Consider the following 17264-nt stretch of genomic DNA (forward strand, 5'->3'; position numbering starts at 1 on the left):
TGTCATCACTCTCTGACCAACTTTCTGAAACCAACTGGATCACTTAAGCTTCCATGATGATATCTCTATTACTTCCATTACTTTTAATTATTTTCCCCATTTTGGATCTAATTCTGATCAGACAGGGCCAGATTCTGTCATCTGTACTCACATTGAGTGATACCTTACTCTCCAAATAGCTCCAGGACTCAAGGAGTAAAGACTACTCACTGCAAATAAGGGTGCCAGAATCTGGCTTAGTGAAGTCAATTCCACGACTATCACAAAAGCAGGACTTGGCACTTATGTAAAAATATATAGCTCTTTTACCTTGTATCATTTGGTGGACTGGTCCTTGATTTGGTTCATTTCACTCCCCTAACAACGTGTTAATAATCTTTTCATACACCTAAGACTACAGAAAAAGAAAGGAAAATTACAAGGCCAAAGAAGCTTGTTAGCATTTTATTTTCCCCCACTCACTCTTAGAGATGAGACATCATCCTCAGCTTCAAGAAATTCTTGAATGGTATTTCCAACAGGGGTCAGGACACGGTCAATGACATGAACGACACCATTTGTAGCAATCTGGTTGCCATGGATGATTCTGGCACAGTTAACAGTAACAACCTATGTTTAAAGAATTGAACAGCAGAATATTAAGCATGCTATCTCTTATGATTTATTTTTAAGGAGAACATCCACCTAGCCAGAGATGCCAACTCTGTGGGTGTTCTGGAGCTCAAGCACCCGCTGAAAAAAAAATTGGGGGTGCTCAGCACTTGCAGGGCTGGAATCTTCTGTAGGCCCCAGCATCCAGACCATGCACCCACCCACCCACTGCTCTGCCCAAGCTCTGCCTGAGGCCCTGCCCCCACTTGGCCTCTTTGCCCCAAGGCCCTGCCCCTGCTGAATCCTGAGGCCCTGCCACTACTCAGCCTTGTCCCCCCTCAGGCCCCATCCCTGCTTGGCCTCTTCCCCCTAAGGGCCAGCCCATGTTCTGCCCCATGGCTCCACCCCCGCTCAACATCTTTCCTCCGATGACCCGCCCACCGCTCGCAAAGGAGGAGAGGGCGAGAGGAACGCAAACTGGCAAAACCAAAAGTCAGTGCCTGCGCACCTAGATTTACCAATAGATCAACTTGTGCAGGTCATCTTGATTTCCAACCATATTACAATTGTTTAGCGTTCCATTTCCCTGAATGATTAAAATGGTTCTTGCTTTTGGTTTACACTAATTTCAGTGCCAACCTAACATGTAGTTTCTATGAATTTAAGAAAATAAATACTAATGACTTTACTTTGGGAATCCTGGTTTATAAAAATTAAATCCCATGTAGGAAGATAATATAAGCGTTTCTTCTACGACTAAATATTTCTGTCACATGCTGCAATTGGAATAAAAATCTAATTAAAATGTATTTAGTAATATATGAAAAAAGTGTGTAATAAATCTAACTTCTGATATTTAGAAGGATAATAATCTGTCCTATCTACAAAAGGCTACCTCTTTAGAGGAAAGTTCATTCTGTGTTTTTACAACTTTCTTAAAATAAAAATTAGCTCTTGTTTCTTAGCAATTAGCCTTCGGTCTATGAAAGAGTCCTTTAATTGATAAATTTATTCTGTATTCCTAGCATTTGTAAGGTAAGATGTATAACTGACATGCCAAGTGATAATCTTGTTATGACTTTATGGATTCTTCATTAGATAAATTAAAAAAATGAACAGAGTTAATGAAATACGGTATAAAAGAAGCTTATGGAAATAAACTTACCCCATTAGGATAATGATTAATAAGCAGCTGCTGATCATTGTACATGGATACAAGAGTCAGGCCATTCTTAAGATCCTTTGTCAACATACGCTTGTTTACCATATGGTTGTGGAGGGCATTGTATAGTTCAATATTTACATTGTCAATTAAATTACTATGAATTTCCTGAGGAAGAAGATTCAGTTAGACATTTCCTGGACAATTTCAATCAGCTAGTTATACAGATTTCTTTGCCACAAAATATGCTTTCAACATATTTTTGAATGTATATTTCATTTGACTAGGTAAATTACTTCAGTTACATACCTTACTGGTAGGCAGTTGTCTAGAGGATTCTTCAGACTGATTAAGTATCAAAGATAGCAGGCCTCATTACATAAGCAAGGCATTCAAACTTTTTGTTTTGGTTCTGTACTGGATTTTGTTAACATTGTAGTTTTAGGAAAAGTACCCTACAGTTACGCACAAAAATGTCTGTCACCCTCCCTTATTGGAATTGCTTCAGTTTTCAAAACTATTCCCAAAGCTATGCTGACAAGACTAATAATGATAACTGTATTTATAAAGCATCCAATCACAAAAGTACTCAGGGTGCTGAGCAACAATCATAAAGCCAATTTCCCTTTGATGGTGCTCAAACAGATATCCTTTGCAGGTGTTCATTGTTTCTAGAATTTTTTTTTTTAATGTAAAATACCTGTGTTCTTTAAGCATAGTTTAGTTCAGAATAATATAGTAATTGAGTTTCAATATTTATCTCTGATATATATTAAAAAAATCATCATTGTTTCTAATGTGGTTTAAAACACAGCTACTGTAGATACAAAAGAAAGCACTCATAACATTAATATACGTGTATGTGTGTATAGAGATATATAGATATATAGTTACTCGGTCCAACAGCTCCCAAGCTTCATTGCTTGGTGAAAAGAATGTGAATGATCCCCGTCCTTCAATCTCTTCTCTCAGCTTTGACATGTCAGAATACCGTTGAGTAGAGGTTGCTCCCACAATGCCCAGGGTACCATAAACATGATCAATAGGAGCAACTAAAATATACAAGACAAGAGTACTGTAAATTCTTTGACAAGTCAGTCTCTCAAAATCATTGCCTATTACCAATGTTTTAACTGGAGGAGAGAATCATCTTAACAAAACCCCTTTAACTAAACATTGCTTTAAAAATTCCATAATTTGGGGTCAAGTTAAGTAGAATTTGCAATAAATGCCAAATCGTCATTGCAGACAGTGCCCAGAAAAAATAACTCAACAAATATCCAGAGGGAAGGAATTCTCCACCCCAAGTTGTGGCGAGGGAGGGTCTGAAACTTTTGTTTAGAAAAAAATTAAATGGCATTCTGATTTTATTTTTCCTAAATGAAATCCCCAAGCTGTCTGGAGTCCCAGCTACCGATCTGATAGATTATTGAGAAGCCTAGAAGTCTTGAAAACTCTGGCTTGAGTTAGGGCATCCCATGTGACAGATGAGCTGGCAGAAAACCAGGTTGTTTTCCCTTTGAAAATCTGTTTGGTTTCTATAGGAAAACTGGACAAAATTGAAAAGTGCCTGCGAAAGTTTTCATTTTGACACCAGCATTTTCCCATGAAAAAATATTCCCTTAGAAATTGTACCAGCCAATTCTACTGAGTAGCCCTTGGTATCTTCTTATACACCCCTAATACCCATCCCTCCCCCTGACTCTGGTGCCATCTCACCTCCAGTAGCTGGTTTTGCACCATCCCTCCCCCTACCCAGTGCTGCTTGGTCCACTGCAAGCAGCTACATAAGTGATACAGAAAGGAACTTCACAAGAATCATAGAATATCACAACTGGAAGGGACCTCAGGAAGTCATCTAGTCCAACCCCCTACTCAAAAAGGGACCAATCCCCAACTGGCTCCTTCAAGGATTGAACTCACAGCCCTGGGTTTAGCAGGCCAATACTCAAACCACTGAGCGAGCCCACCCCCAACATATAAGCTGACTGTACAGGTCCCCCAGATCCCGTCTCCTTACAAAGTGGGACTGTGGTATTTCTGCTGCTGGGGAACCCATCAAATCAGCAGGACCAAGACTTGCCAGGATTATTCATAGTGGGCAGGTTCATATTTTAAGGGTTTTGGCTTAAATTTTCAAAAGTGGCCTCTAATTATGAATGCCTCAGTGTTCGGTGTCCAACATCAAACACCGTGGGGATGATTTCCAGTGGTGTTGCCCACACTCAGGGACATCAAATGAAGTTGTAGATCCTCAGTCATCCCCTCTGAGAAACTCTAGATATCTCAGGTTGGGCACCCAAAATTACAGACCACTTCTGAAAAATCTCCTGTGTTAGAATGGGTCCCATATGTAAAAATCATGCACATCTAAGACTGTACCTGCCGGACAACCTCTCATTCCATCCATCTTCATGTAGCCAGGGCAACATTCATACAAGACAGTTCTGTAGGGTATAAAATAAAAACTAGATTGAATAAAGTACAAATAAAATGACACCAATTACAGTTAATTATCTCAGTTTTACTTTTTTTTACAAATTATCTATTTCTATTCAGTTTCCTTGGCTAGAGTTACCTAATCATCTTATTTTTTTTTTAACATTCAGCAGCCTATTTTCTGTTGGTGTCAAATCAGACCCTATTAACTGGCTCTACTGTACTGTGTTCTGTAGCTACGTAGCATTTTAAATACACAACACATCCGCAGTCATGAAGGTTGACAAGGAGCTTGGAATGGATGTGAGAGGGAAAGTGGAGCTAGTGAAGGGACTCGTAAAGAGGAATGATGTGATTGCAGTAGCAGGTGAAGAAAATGAATCTGATGGTGACATTTTGGCTAGGAGAGAAGGGATTGGAAAACCAAAGAGAAGATTACAGGAGGGATCAACAGAATAAAGGTTGGAAGGGATGGGGAGGATTATCAAAGCATGGACAAGCTTTGACAGTGTGGATGTAAAGAAAAAAAGTGCCAAGCTTTGGCAATAGTCTACATGTGAAGGGTAAATTGATGGTAATTAGAGTCATGAAAGCAAATAAGACCACCCAAGGATAATGTGAAGGAATGAAGGCAGCGGGTTAGGAATAGGCCCTGTGGGATGCTGACAGAAAGTGGGAGGAGGTGGAGCCACTGAGGACAACACTGAAAGAGAAATGCAAAAGGTAAAAAGGAAAACTGTTCAAGAACAGTGTTGTAAAAGCCAATAGAGGAGAGAATCAATAAAGATTGACTGGTTAAGTTGAAAGCAGGGGAAAAATCAAGGAATATGGAGAAGACAAGGGAAAGATCATTGGTAACTTTTGTGAGAGCAGTCTCCTTCAGGGTGACCAGATAGCAAGTGTAAAAAGTCAGGACAGGGGGTGGGAGGTAATAGGTGCCTATATAAGAAAAAGCCCGCAAAATAGGACTGTCCCTATAAAATTGAGACATCTAGTCACCCTAGTCTCATTAGTTAGAGTATAGAGGATGAAAGCCAGATTGCAACAATGAAGGAAAGAGCTAGTAGAGAGGAAGTGAAGGAGTGAGAGATTAGCCATGAAGAGGAGGATGGAGTTGAGCTGGAAATTGAATAGTGCTGATGATAGTTGTTCAAGGAAATCGCCTCACCTTTGAATGTATAAATTGTACTCAGAAGTGAGTTGGTGCTATGTAATGTTTCATTCAGCATTATGGATTGCTTTTTATTGTACCTTGTTGATTTGAAGGAAGTAACAGCCTTAAAATAGACATTTTTAACTAAATTCAGCCTTGCTGTAAATAAGCACAACTCTACTGAAGTCAATGGAGTTATGGCAAGGATGAATGTGGTTGCTGGAGGACAAAGAAACCCGGGAAATTATATGGGCTTACTGAAACATGAAAAGTAACATAAATCTCTAAACTCCTTCTTCTGCAGTTATTGCTTTTCAACGTAATTACTGCAGACGGGATTACTAGAAAAACATGCAATCAGAGCTCTACATGATTTTTTTTTAATGCATGTGGCTCAAGGATCTCAGTTTTGAAGCTGGAAGCTCCCTAGAGGCAGCTCTGTGGGATCTTGTAGGTTTTTGTAATGAGTTAGAGGTGACATGCATCTGACAAAGTGAGTATTCACCCACGAAAGCTTATGCTCCAATATATCTGCTGGTCTATAAGGTGCCACAGGACTCTTTGTCGCTTTTTACATATCCAGAATAACACGGCTACCCCTCTGATAGATGACAAAGTATCAGCAACAAATACACTAAACTAAATGGCTTGCTCAAATTGGAATTTTCAGAACTCTGGGATAAAAATCTATTTGAAGATTAAATAAATCTTAAATCTTAAAAATAAAACTTCAAAATGAAAGCAGACTGGAATAAAAACAACATTACAAAGCATGAGTTTAAATGGAGACTCTGAGCTTATTAATTTATTGCAAAGTGATAGCCGGTAAAGAACAAAGAGCTTTTCATTACAGAAAATTTTCTCTTCCATGTTAGATTTGTTTCTGCTATGAATGTAGGTTGTCTGACCCTCTATTTTCTCTTTTTAATCTGATTTTAAAATGAATCTATTTATTTTTCAGCTGGCGAAACCTTACACAAGACAATTCTAACTGAGTTTCAAAAAAGTTTTGTGCAACAATCTGTAATATACTTCTCTGTGGATGATGACAATTCACTCTATGCCCATGCCCTAGAACTATACATTGTGGGCTTCATATTCCACCAGGTGGGTGAGCATGCAAACTTGGCATGGTAGGACTAGATTTCGTTTGGAGAAGGATTGTGCCTTCCCCTGACTCCCGAGCAAGCAGCAGTAGTGAAGCCCGCTCTATCACAGCAGATGAATCAATTGTCCTGCTTCCTCCCACCCTGTGCACCCAAAGATATACTTTTGTAGTGATTCCTGGCTCTTCCACAAGGCACACAAGTGGGAAGAGGGCTCCTTGCACCATTCCTCCCATGCCTCCTGCTCACCCATGCTAGAGTCAGACAAAACCTGGCTCTTGAGGAATCTCTGCCACAAACCAGCAATTAGCATGCATCCAGGAAATTGCTTTTTTATAAGAAAATATATTTTCTTCAGAGAGAAAATATTCCAAAAGGAAACAGGAAAATATCCTATGTGTTTTGACATCTCATTTAGGTTTTGATAACAGGAAAAGGGGAACTAAGCACCAGACATTGCATGTTTACTCTTCTTCACCATATTCAGCAGAGAAAAGACTGAGTCTGATATGAGTACAATTTATGTGAGACAGAAAACTGGCTGAAGAGTACAATGGACAAAGGAAATGCTTCTCTGGCCAAGAGTTACAATGCTAGTACCTTTGGGTTATCATATTCCTTTTAACATACAGCATGCTTCCTCTGAGGACTTCTAGTAATTAAAGTCTGGCCAGTTCTTCCTTTTAGTATCCAAAGCCATATGTTCCTTCATGGTTGATTGGAACTAGAAAGCTGATGTGTCAAATGTATGTGACATGGGTAGATGTGGATAGATGTGATGGAGTGAGGGTTGTCAATAAGCCTGATCCTGAGGTAACTGGAATGTGCAGTTTCTATTGAAATCAATGTCAGATGCACTTGCTCCCCACACCTTTCAGGATGAAGGACAATTTAGAGGAAAAAAAGAACACAGTCCCCCATCCGTCCGCCCCCCGCCATAGAAAGGCATTGTATAAAATCCAAAGCAAAGTTGCCTGTACACTAATACCACACTCCAAAAAACTTTCAGCTATGTAATTCTGCAAATTCAGCACATGGTGTGATGTTACTGAAGAGAAGTGACTCTTCAGATAATGACGTAATGCTGTGTTCCTAAGTAAAGAAAACCAACTCTATGCCACTCCCATCTCAGCCCCAGGTATAAGGGGCATTCCCAAGAAAGAGGTGGCATGGCCATAGCATCTCTGTGGTAGTCAAGCATCCTCTTGGGGCTGTTGGTGGCTGGCATAGCTCAGAGCGGCCCTGAGGCTTGTTTGCAAATTATCTGTCTTGTTAGCAGGCATAATATACTATTAAAACTACAACACCTCTATGATCCATAGGGCCCCTGTTTCTACAGAGTCCTCAGGTCAGTAGTTCAGCTGGGGAATTTGTAAATATGGTTGGAAATGGGAAATGATAGAATGTAGATCCTTTTGGTATCTTTTGTACATTTTCTGGATCAGAATATACAAGCTGAAGGGAGTTACCAGGGAACTGTTATAACTGTAAGAAATAACATTGTTTTTTTTTAAATGAGAAGGAAGCAAATTAATCTGTTTAGGAATGGTGGTAGTTCTGTTTTTGGCATTGTTCAAAATCTCCTGTTGATAATTACATTACTTTAGGCACCATCTAAACTATACCAGATGTTCTACTGTTATCACACAAAAGGTACCAGTATGCCTATTATTTAATCCAATCAATCCCAGTTTTCCTCAAATCTACTCTTCTAGTATTTGCACAACCCCAAAAGTCCCAAAGCAGAGCTCAGAATGTATGCGATACCTTTGTGTAACCTCACTGTCAATGAGTCCATACTACACTTAAGGACTATTATTTTGAGTACTGTAAAATCTCTTCATGGCCTCAAAATATTTCTTCTGACACATCATGATGTCTCCGGCCACAAAAAAATAACTCATGCTACCACTGTGGCTCAGCTGAGTAATGATTCTTTATGTCATCTTAAAGCACTCAGCAGTCTTTCACTTAGAGAGTATTGGCAAGACATGACATAAATGAAGCAGTTAGTCTGCAGAGGCAGCTAACGTTCCAAAATCAGCTTTGAAAATGTCCAAAGAAGTTCAATCTAAAGCATTTTCAGGAAGCATCTTTCTCCCTAATGTGTCACTAGTGAAGAAAGTGCTGTGCCAAGAAGACAGTGGTAAGGCAGGCTTTACATAAATGGTGACTAAATATCTTGGACAATTTACACCATGTGCTCTGAAGAAAATGGATGTATTGCATTGAAATGTCATCAGGAGGAGAAGGAAAGACTGGAAGGGAGAAAGACCACAAAACAAACCAAAGTGCCTGGGAAACCCAAGCTAGATGTTGGAAGGATAATCAAACACTACTTCTATAGCACCAATCTGAATCCTGGAAATTAAACTACATTGTGTCCACAGAACCTCCACATTTTATGCATAACTGAGCTGATCAAATGCATAAAGGGGAGAACAGATCCTGAATCAGCTGCAGAAATAAAAAACCTTGCGAAAACATCAGTCTCACTCAAAATGGGAGGGTTAGAATTATAGATGCTAAATTATATTCCAGAGAAGCTTCTGGAGATTCAAAGAGGCATCTGTGCTTATTCTGGTGAGAATGTCATTGTATGCTTTGTGATAATTTTAATATAATACAGCTGTTAATCCGTGGCTCTTGGAGGAAATATGAAGTTTATAATAACAGAAAGCCTAGGGTGAAATTCTAGCCCCATTAAAGTCAATGGGAGTTTTTCCTTGAACTTCAGTGAGGCCCAGATTTTAGCCCTGATAGCTCAGCTGACCTTAGAGTTCAGAATTATTGGAATATTTGCACCACAAGACTAGATGTTGTAAACTTTGCTTGATCAATGTATCAAAAACACAATTGGGCCCATAATTCTATGCTATGCTGACACACTGCTGAAAATATTTTGTGATAAATAAAAAACTGGAAGCCATATCCTCCTCCTCCATCTCTTTCCACTCGTTTTTCCTCAGGGGCCATTCCAGCGTTGTGTCATAAGATGGGATGTCTGTCAGGAAGCTCAAGAAATGCAAAACAGTCTCATGAACTCTAACACTGACCAGTACCAGTAGCAACCACAGTACATCAGGTTGCTTCAGGTCTCTGCTGAGCTACTGTGAATTCACAAATCTAATTTGTAACAATGTGAAGAACTTTGTGTAGGCATTTATATCATGCCCGTCACCATGATATCTAAGCTTCTGATGGGTTACACTTCTCTTAATGTGTGCACAATGTCCAGTAGCAACAGTGTAGGTTGTGAGTACTTACTGAAGTCCAAATAAATCAATTATGGATGTTTGAGGCTTTGAGGGCTTACTAGGAATTCTGGTTTAAGCTGAAAGCAAAGGCTTAAAATGGATTCTAATGTTTAATTGGTTTTGAAAATAGCCATGAAGTAAAGGAAAGTGACAATGTTCCTTTAAATGGCTTGGAAAATGTCAGTCACTTCCTGTTCTTGGTGTTTGCTATTGATATTTTTTTTAATGCAATGGCTAAAATTTTCAACAGCATCTAAGTGACTTACTGCATGAATCCCATTTTGAAAAGTATTCTAGGCATTAGAAGACCATCCCATGGACTTTCATAAGATGTAGATGCCTAAGTGCCCAAATCACTTTTGAAAAATGGAACTTGGGTTGCCTAAGTCACTTAGGCACATTTGAAAATTTTATCTTAGATCTGCCTGACAAAGATTGGTAGTCAAATAATGTATTTAATGATTTTTGCCATAGTTGCTGAATAAATTATCCAACCAATAGTAGTTCAGCAGCTAAAGAAAAGGTGGAATGTTGTAAAATACTGATTGGATGGTTTAGTGGCATTATAATGTCAGAATGCATTAAATAGCTTTTTCTAAGGATACTGATTTAACCAGCTGTACTAGTCACTTATGGCAGCAGCACCAAGAAAAGCGGTGCAGGAAGAGTTCTGCATTGGCTTTTAGGTGCTTGGGTGAGTATGCGCCAAAGATAGTGCATGGCCAGAAGTGGAGTCATTAATGACTCTGATACTATGGCCCTCAAGTGAAATTTCTCATCACCATCATGGGATAATGAAATGTGAGGTCACGATTACAATAAACGTAAAGAAAAAAAATTCTCTAAGGTACTAAAAAGACACCAACATCACTTAGACTTAGTAAACAACAGACAAAATAACTTCCCCAAATCCTTAGGAATATTCTGTTCTTGTTCCATGTACATAGATAAAGTTGTGGTCTGGGCACAAGACTGGAGCCACGAAATACTGAATTCTGTCCCCTGCTTGGATAGTTGCTCCCTTTGTATCACTGGACAAGTCACTTCAGCCCTCTGTCTCAGTTCTATCATCTTTAAATGTGTGTTGTGAGGATTATTTGGAAAGCACTTGGAATTTAAATGCTTTGCACTGTGTTGTCATTTTCCAAATTGCCATTGCTAGCTATGGGAGATCTGCATTTGAAGCAAGTATGTAATACGCCTCTAAAGAAGAAGAGTTCTGTAATAATATTATAACATTTCTGTAAATATTGGATAGTCAGGAAACAAACAGCACTTACGCTTTCTTCCCACAGATAGTTCCCTGATACCAGTTTCTGCAGGTGCTGAAATATTTCTTTTTGGTGCCCATAACTTGCTGAAGAGCACAGACATTTGGACTGGAGGAAAAAAAAAACATTAAGTCATTGTACATATTTGAAAAAGTGTGATTAAAAATAGTTTTGAATATAGTATTCAATGGACAAGAGCCAGAACCGAACATCTGGTCCTGATTTCCAGAGCAGGTGTGATTTCAGTCAACCACTGTCCAAGCTCCTGACACCACCCTGCTGACTTCTTTGGAAAGACCACACTCCCTAGAAGCAAGAGGTGATTCCCGTCTACCAGACCAGCGCTGTATCTCCAGGGAACAGTCACTTCCAGCTGTGCCTAATCAAGCTTTATTATGCATTGCGTTTTTTTTCCTGAAGTGAATTACCATCCGCTAGGGACTGAACTGTGACTATTGCCGAGCTCTTTTCATCAAAGTTCATCTTGTGCACAGCTGTGTGGCTGCATGTCCTGGGGAGGGGGAAGGGCAGAAAGCTGACTTTTTCTTTATCCAGTAAGGAACCCCATCTTCAGTAACTCAATCAGCTATTTGGATTGCCACTGTCTGGAATGTCAAGAGCACCTAAATAAACAGTCTAGTAATTACACAGGACCAAAGGGTAAACTGCTATATAAAAAAAATTTAGAAAATTCAAACAAGGAAAACTTTGTAATGTTGTTGTGTGCAAAAGAGAAATTTCCTCAAAAGCAAATTTCCATTTTGTCTCTAATTTATATATTACATAATTTTTCTGTTGGAGTGTTAGAACATAACACTTTTCAAAAGAGGAAACCATTAAACTCTTATTTTACAAAGCCCAGTTCATCTTGTAAGCAGGGATGCAAAAATCCTTTTGATTATTTAAAAAAAAAAACCACAGAGCTAAACTATATTTTACTAAAAAACCTTAAAACAGATATGTTTAGACTCTTTAATATTTATTCAGAGACAATTTGTTAAAATAAATAACTTCTAATCACTGCATTTCAGTGTCTTACTGTGCAACATTATTATTAAGCTTAAGTGGGAACTGAACTTTTGAAATACTCTAATTGTGCATTTACAAATCACCAGAGAACTGTGTAGAGTTCATACTCCTCACCACGAGAAAAAAAAAAAGTACTGGTTGTGGAATATATACTAATGCTGGTAAAATATTTGATGGGCCATGTTAAACATTTCTGATCACACATTATATCTGTTGTAAACTATAATTGCTTTCAATGATACTGAAACATATGTATTTTACTTAGCTTCAGATATAATTTTTAGCTTTCAAACAGTTCACAAAGTTTAACAATATTTAATCTTATTTTGTATGGTTTTTCTACAAAAAATAATTTGGAAATATATTTTATAACATTTGCATTTTAGAACTAACATATTTGACTCACACTCAATAAGAATTTACAGTGCACAAATCTCATTTTAATATTATGCTTAATCTTGAGCTTCGTGTAGGGGAGAGAACTTTAAAACACTCCTCTTAAGGTATTATAAAAGAGAAAACATGTACTTACCCCTGCTCACGTGCCCTGATTCGACTATGGGACAAAATCTTGTCATAATGAGCAGAAGAGTCTGCTGGATGAAAAGCAGACAGCAAAAAAATGGTGAAGGTGGCTAAAAAAAGGATCTTCATCCTTAATCCCCTGTTCCTCCTGCCTAGTCTAATGAGAGAACTGGCAAAAAGTTTTGAAGAGCTCACAGTTTATATACATGCTACAGGGTTGTGGGAGGGAACATTGTATCAACCTGAGACCCTTCCAGGAACAGCAACTTCAGACTGTCAGCTTCAATTAGTTGAATTAATACCATTCATCAAAAATGCAAAGCATGTGTCATCCCCCTCTCCCACCATTGTGACTAATTTTCTTTATTCTGTAAAGAGCAGATGTTTATCATTTTGTTCAGCTGACACTTAAAACAGCAGAGTAGTTAAAATAATTTTAGACCATGATTTGTGATTTGATATTTAGAATACAGAAGCATCCAGCTGCCCCAGATGGGATCAGAGTTGCACTGTGTTAGGTGTGGCACAAACACAGAGGGAGACACTGTCTCTGCCTCACAGAGCTATACTTTGCTTTTTCTACTGTGTTTTTGTGTGTTCACTATTGTAACCTGAGTTGTCATCTTATTAGTGAAACTGATTAATGTCACTATCAATACTTGTCAATAACACTAATGTGAGATAGCGTTTGTGTGATCAGAAAAAGTTATATTAATACCCTTATTAATTAGTAATATCATTTAATGATAGCTTAACTAGTGAATTAATTTAATAATAATAATAATACTTAGTATTTACATTGAGCATTGTATAATTATATTTACATTGACATTAATTAAGGCCTGGTCTACACTTAAAACTTAGGCTGATATAGCTACAGTGCTCTGGGTGTGAAAAATCCACACACACCCTAGAGTGCCATTATCATGCTGACCCCCACCCCCAGTGCAGATACTGTGGGGTCAATGGCAGAATGCTTCCATCGACTTAGCTTCTGTTGCTCAGGGAGATGGACTTCCTACCATGAGAAGAAATACGCACTTTGCATCGCTTTAGTCTGCATCTACACTATGAGGTTACAGTAGTACAGTTACAGTCCCATATCTATGGTGCTATAGCATCCATAGTGTAAAAATGGCCTTCGTAGTCCTCATAAGCCTCCTATGAGGAAGGTGGGGCAGGCCATACCAATCTATTAGGATTCTTTGAGGGTGCTAGCAAGCATGTGGACAAGGGTGATCCAGCTGAGATAGTGTACTTGGACTTTCAGGAAGCTTTTGACACGATCCCTCACCAAAGGTTCTTAAGCAAAGTAGGCAGTTATGGGATAAGAGGAGAAGTCCACTTATGGATCAGTAAGTGGTTAAAAGACAGGAAACAAAGGTAGAAATAAATGGCCAGTTTTCACAGTGGAGAGAGGTAAATAGCAGGGTGCCTCAGGATCTGTACTGGAATTAGTGCTGTTCAACATATTCACAAAAAAATGATCTGGAAAAAAGGGGTTAAACATTGAGGTAGCAAAGTTTCCAGTTGATACAAAAAGTTACTTAAGATAGTTAAGTCCAAAGGTGACTGGGATGAGTTACAAAGAGATCACACAAAACTGAGTGACTGGGCAACAAAATGGCAGATGAAATTCAGTGTTGATAAATGCAAAGTAATGCACATTGGAGAATATAATGCCAACTATACATAGAAAATGATGGGGTCTAAATTAGCTGTTACCACTCATCATGGATAGCTCTCTGAAAACATCTGCTCAATGTGCAGTGGCAGTCAAAAAAACCAGAATGTTAGGAACCATTAGAAAAGGGATAGATAATAAGACAGAAAAATATCATAATGCCACTATATGACTCCTTCAATACTGCATGCACTTCTAGTTGCCCCATCACAAAAAAGAAATATTAGAATTGGACAAAGTACAGAGAAGGGCAACAAAAATAATTAGGGGTATGAAACAGCTTTCGTATTATGAGAAACTATTAAGAATGAGACTGTTCAGTTTAGAAAAGAGATGACTAAGGGGCAGGGGGAGGTATGACAGAGGTCTATGAAATCATGAATAGTGTGGAGATAGTGAATAGAGAAGTATTATTTACCCCTTCACATAACACAAGAACCAAGGAGTCACTCAATGAAATTATTGGGCTTCAGATTTAAGAATTAGGTAAGTAAGTTAATAGATCTGTCAACGGTTATTAGTCAAGATAGTCATGGACACAATACCATGCACTGGGTGTCCCAGAAGCTGGGACTCAATGACAGGAGATAGATCACTCAATAATCACCCTGTTCTGTTTGCCCATTCCCTCTGAAACACTGTTGGAAGACAGGATATTGGGCTAGATGGATCATTGGTCTTACCCTGTATGCCATTTTTATGTTCATAAGTGTCAATTTTATTTGATAAATGAAGGAACTGAGGGACAGAGGTGAAGTGACATGATTGAGGGCACATTGTGAGTCAGTGTCAGAGGTCTGGACTGGAATACAGGAGTTCCTGACCCCCAGATCAGTGCAAATTTCTCCATTTCAACACAGAAATGTTTTTAGAATATTTTAAACAAATATATGCCTACAGTTTTAATGTATAATCCATCATTTATGAAAATGGGAAATGTTTTAACCCTAAGTTTATAAGACCTACCATACTGCAGTTAAAGTGAAATAAAAATAGGTAATTATCACATTTTGAAATTAAACAAACAGGTGTGTATAATTGTGGTGCAGGAGAGTGCAGTGCTCATGAAAAATGTTGAATTGACATTTCTGGGACTGAAGCTCTCTCTTTCACTACAGAACAGGTACAGCTAAGGCAGAGACAGTGGGACTTTCCCCAGGCATAAGTACAAGGAGGGACCATATCTAAGGAGAAGAAGATAGTTCAGGATTATAATAATACATTGAACCAATATAGCACTTTATGTCTTCAGAGGACCAGATTCTGGATGACACAGTGCAGGTACATAAAGAGCAGGAAGAAAGTATACAGAGCCCTCCTCTATTGCAGATAGAATTCCTATGCTTGTCCTACCTGCAGGTGTCATAGTACTATCAGTATCCCTAGTCCCTCCAAAGGCGGAAGAGTGAAGGCCATGAACTCACCTCTTCCAGACCAGCTGGTGGCCCAGGGACAGTGATGGAGCAAGCATATGGTACAACTCTAAAATAGAAAATATAGGAACTTCTTGGCATGTTCCCTCCAGTGCCTTTGAAACCTTCTATCACCCTCTCGTCTCTACAGACAGCTTGCCTCTGGGAAAAGTTACAGTTGCGATCTCCATTGCAATACACAACTCTGGCTGTGCCTACCAGAGCCACTATATATAAAACTTTAATTAATGAACCTGTGTAGGTAAGTAATATTCATGCTCCCACCTGTCAGGGATGGTCTAGATCATACTTAATCCTGCCTCAGTGTAAGGGAATGGACTAGATGATCTGTCAAGGTCCCTTTAAGTCCTACAATTCTATGATTTTACAGATGGGCAAACTGTGAGATACGAAGGTTAAGTGACTTACCTAAGGTCATAAGGTAACTATGCAACGGAGCCAGAATTAGAATTCAGAAATTCCTGGCTCTTCGATATCCATTCCTGCCTTGGCTTTCTAGACTTCCAAAAAGATTGCCAACTAGTGCCACATATGACGTTTTTGTGACTCAGAACTAAAGTGAGTTCACCAAATTAATTTACCACAGAACAGCCATAAAGTGCCAGTGCCTTTTGTTCATTATTGAATTGGGCTGGATTTGCACTTAGAATTTGGTTTTTAACTTCTTATGCATTGCCTGTTCCACAGTAGGCTGTACTTTTAGACTACAGTAGGTATCATGATCACACAAATGTGTACCTTTCGAGTCTCATTGAAAATAAAAACGAACCGAAACCCTTAAATATTACGGTAAATGGAAATGAGATTCAACCTTGATTTAAAAGAGATGCAGATTTAACGAGTTCAAGGGCACTAAGGACTTCAGGCAAATCTAGTTCCATCTCTGCAGCAAGCTCATAAGAGTTGTTCTCCAGCTTCCCCTCCCATTTGGTAACAGGGCCCAACTTAGAAGTCATTTTCTCCTTGTTCCCTCTCCTATGCTTATACTGTGGCAACTTCAGTGGGGCTCACTAAGCATGAGGTGGAAGTCAATGCTGCAACAAGAAACATTGAGTTCCATGCACATAGAGGAACATCCTCCAGGTTTGGAGGAGGAACATACTGGACAGGGCAACTATTTTCAGGCTCTTCTTAATCTTTGGCTAGACAGACTCTCTCCCCCCACCCCTTCCCATAGAACTGCAGCTGAATGGACTTTGTACGGCTGGCTTTCTACTGGCTTGCAGGGAAAGTATTGGGCCTTGACTCAGGCAGAAATCCCTTTCTAACATCTCTTGCTTGTTTGCAGTTCTCACTGATGCTAATGGGAGCTGCACAAATGTCCCAATGGGAGTGCAGATCCCATATTAAGCATTAAATCACAGCAATCCCAAAACTTTTTTTGCTTTCCATGCATATGTTAAGAGTAAAGATGAGTGTTAAGTAACTCTCATTTCCATTTCAAATGCATCCAAAGAGAATTTAAAATGAATATCACATGCCTCACTTTTAATATATAGCTGCTTTAATATCAGAGGGGGCTCTCAGAGGTGGTAAAACAGCACAGCAAATGCTGGTGAAAAATATAAATATTAACTGAGTCAGATTAATCAGTCTCATTTAGAAGAAAATCAA

The 17264-nt window shown here is 38.9% G+C and overlaps 1 protein-coding gene across 5 annotated transcripts in view; it reads right to left on the reverse strand.

Annotated features, from left to right (window-relative positions):
- Nucleotides 1–12760, reverse strand: part of POSTN (periostin) — a 48117-nt gene extending 35357 nt beyond the window's left edge. For 2 of the 5 annotated variants that reach the window (XM_030563787.1, XM_030563768.1), the window contains exons 1-6: nucleotides 12541–12759; nucleotides 10989–11087; nucleotides 4136–4200; nucleotides 2648–2805; nucleotides 1757–1921; nucleotides 463–609 (exon numbers count right to left, since the gene is read on the reverse strand). In XM_030563787.1, the coding sequence (XP_030419647.1) occupies nucleotides 463–609; nucleotides 1757–1921; nucleotides 2648–2805; nucleotides 4136–4200; nucleotides 10989–11087; nucleotides 12541–12662 (756 nt within the window). In that variant the 5' untranslated portion in view covers nucleotides 12663–12759. Of the gene's footprint in view, nucleotides 1–462; nucleotides 610–1756; nucleotides 1922–2647; nucleotides 2806–4135; nucleotides 4201–10988; nucleotides 11088–12540 lie in introns of all 5 variants that reach the window. The other 3 variants (XM_030563795.1, XM_030563804.1, XM_030563779.1) reach the window with 3 other exon arrangements.
- Nucleotides 12761–17264: the final 4504 nt, after the last annotated feature.

This window comes from Gopherus evgoodei, chromosome 1, assembly GCF_007399415.2.
Source record: "Gopherus evgoodei ecotype Sinaloan lineage chromosome 1, rGopEvg1_v1.p, whole genome shotgun sequence".
Taxonomy (NCBI): domain Eukaryota; kingdom Metazoa; phylum Chordata; order Testudines; family Testudinidae; genus Gopherus; species Gopherus evgoodei.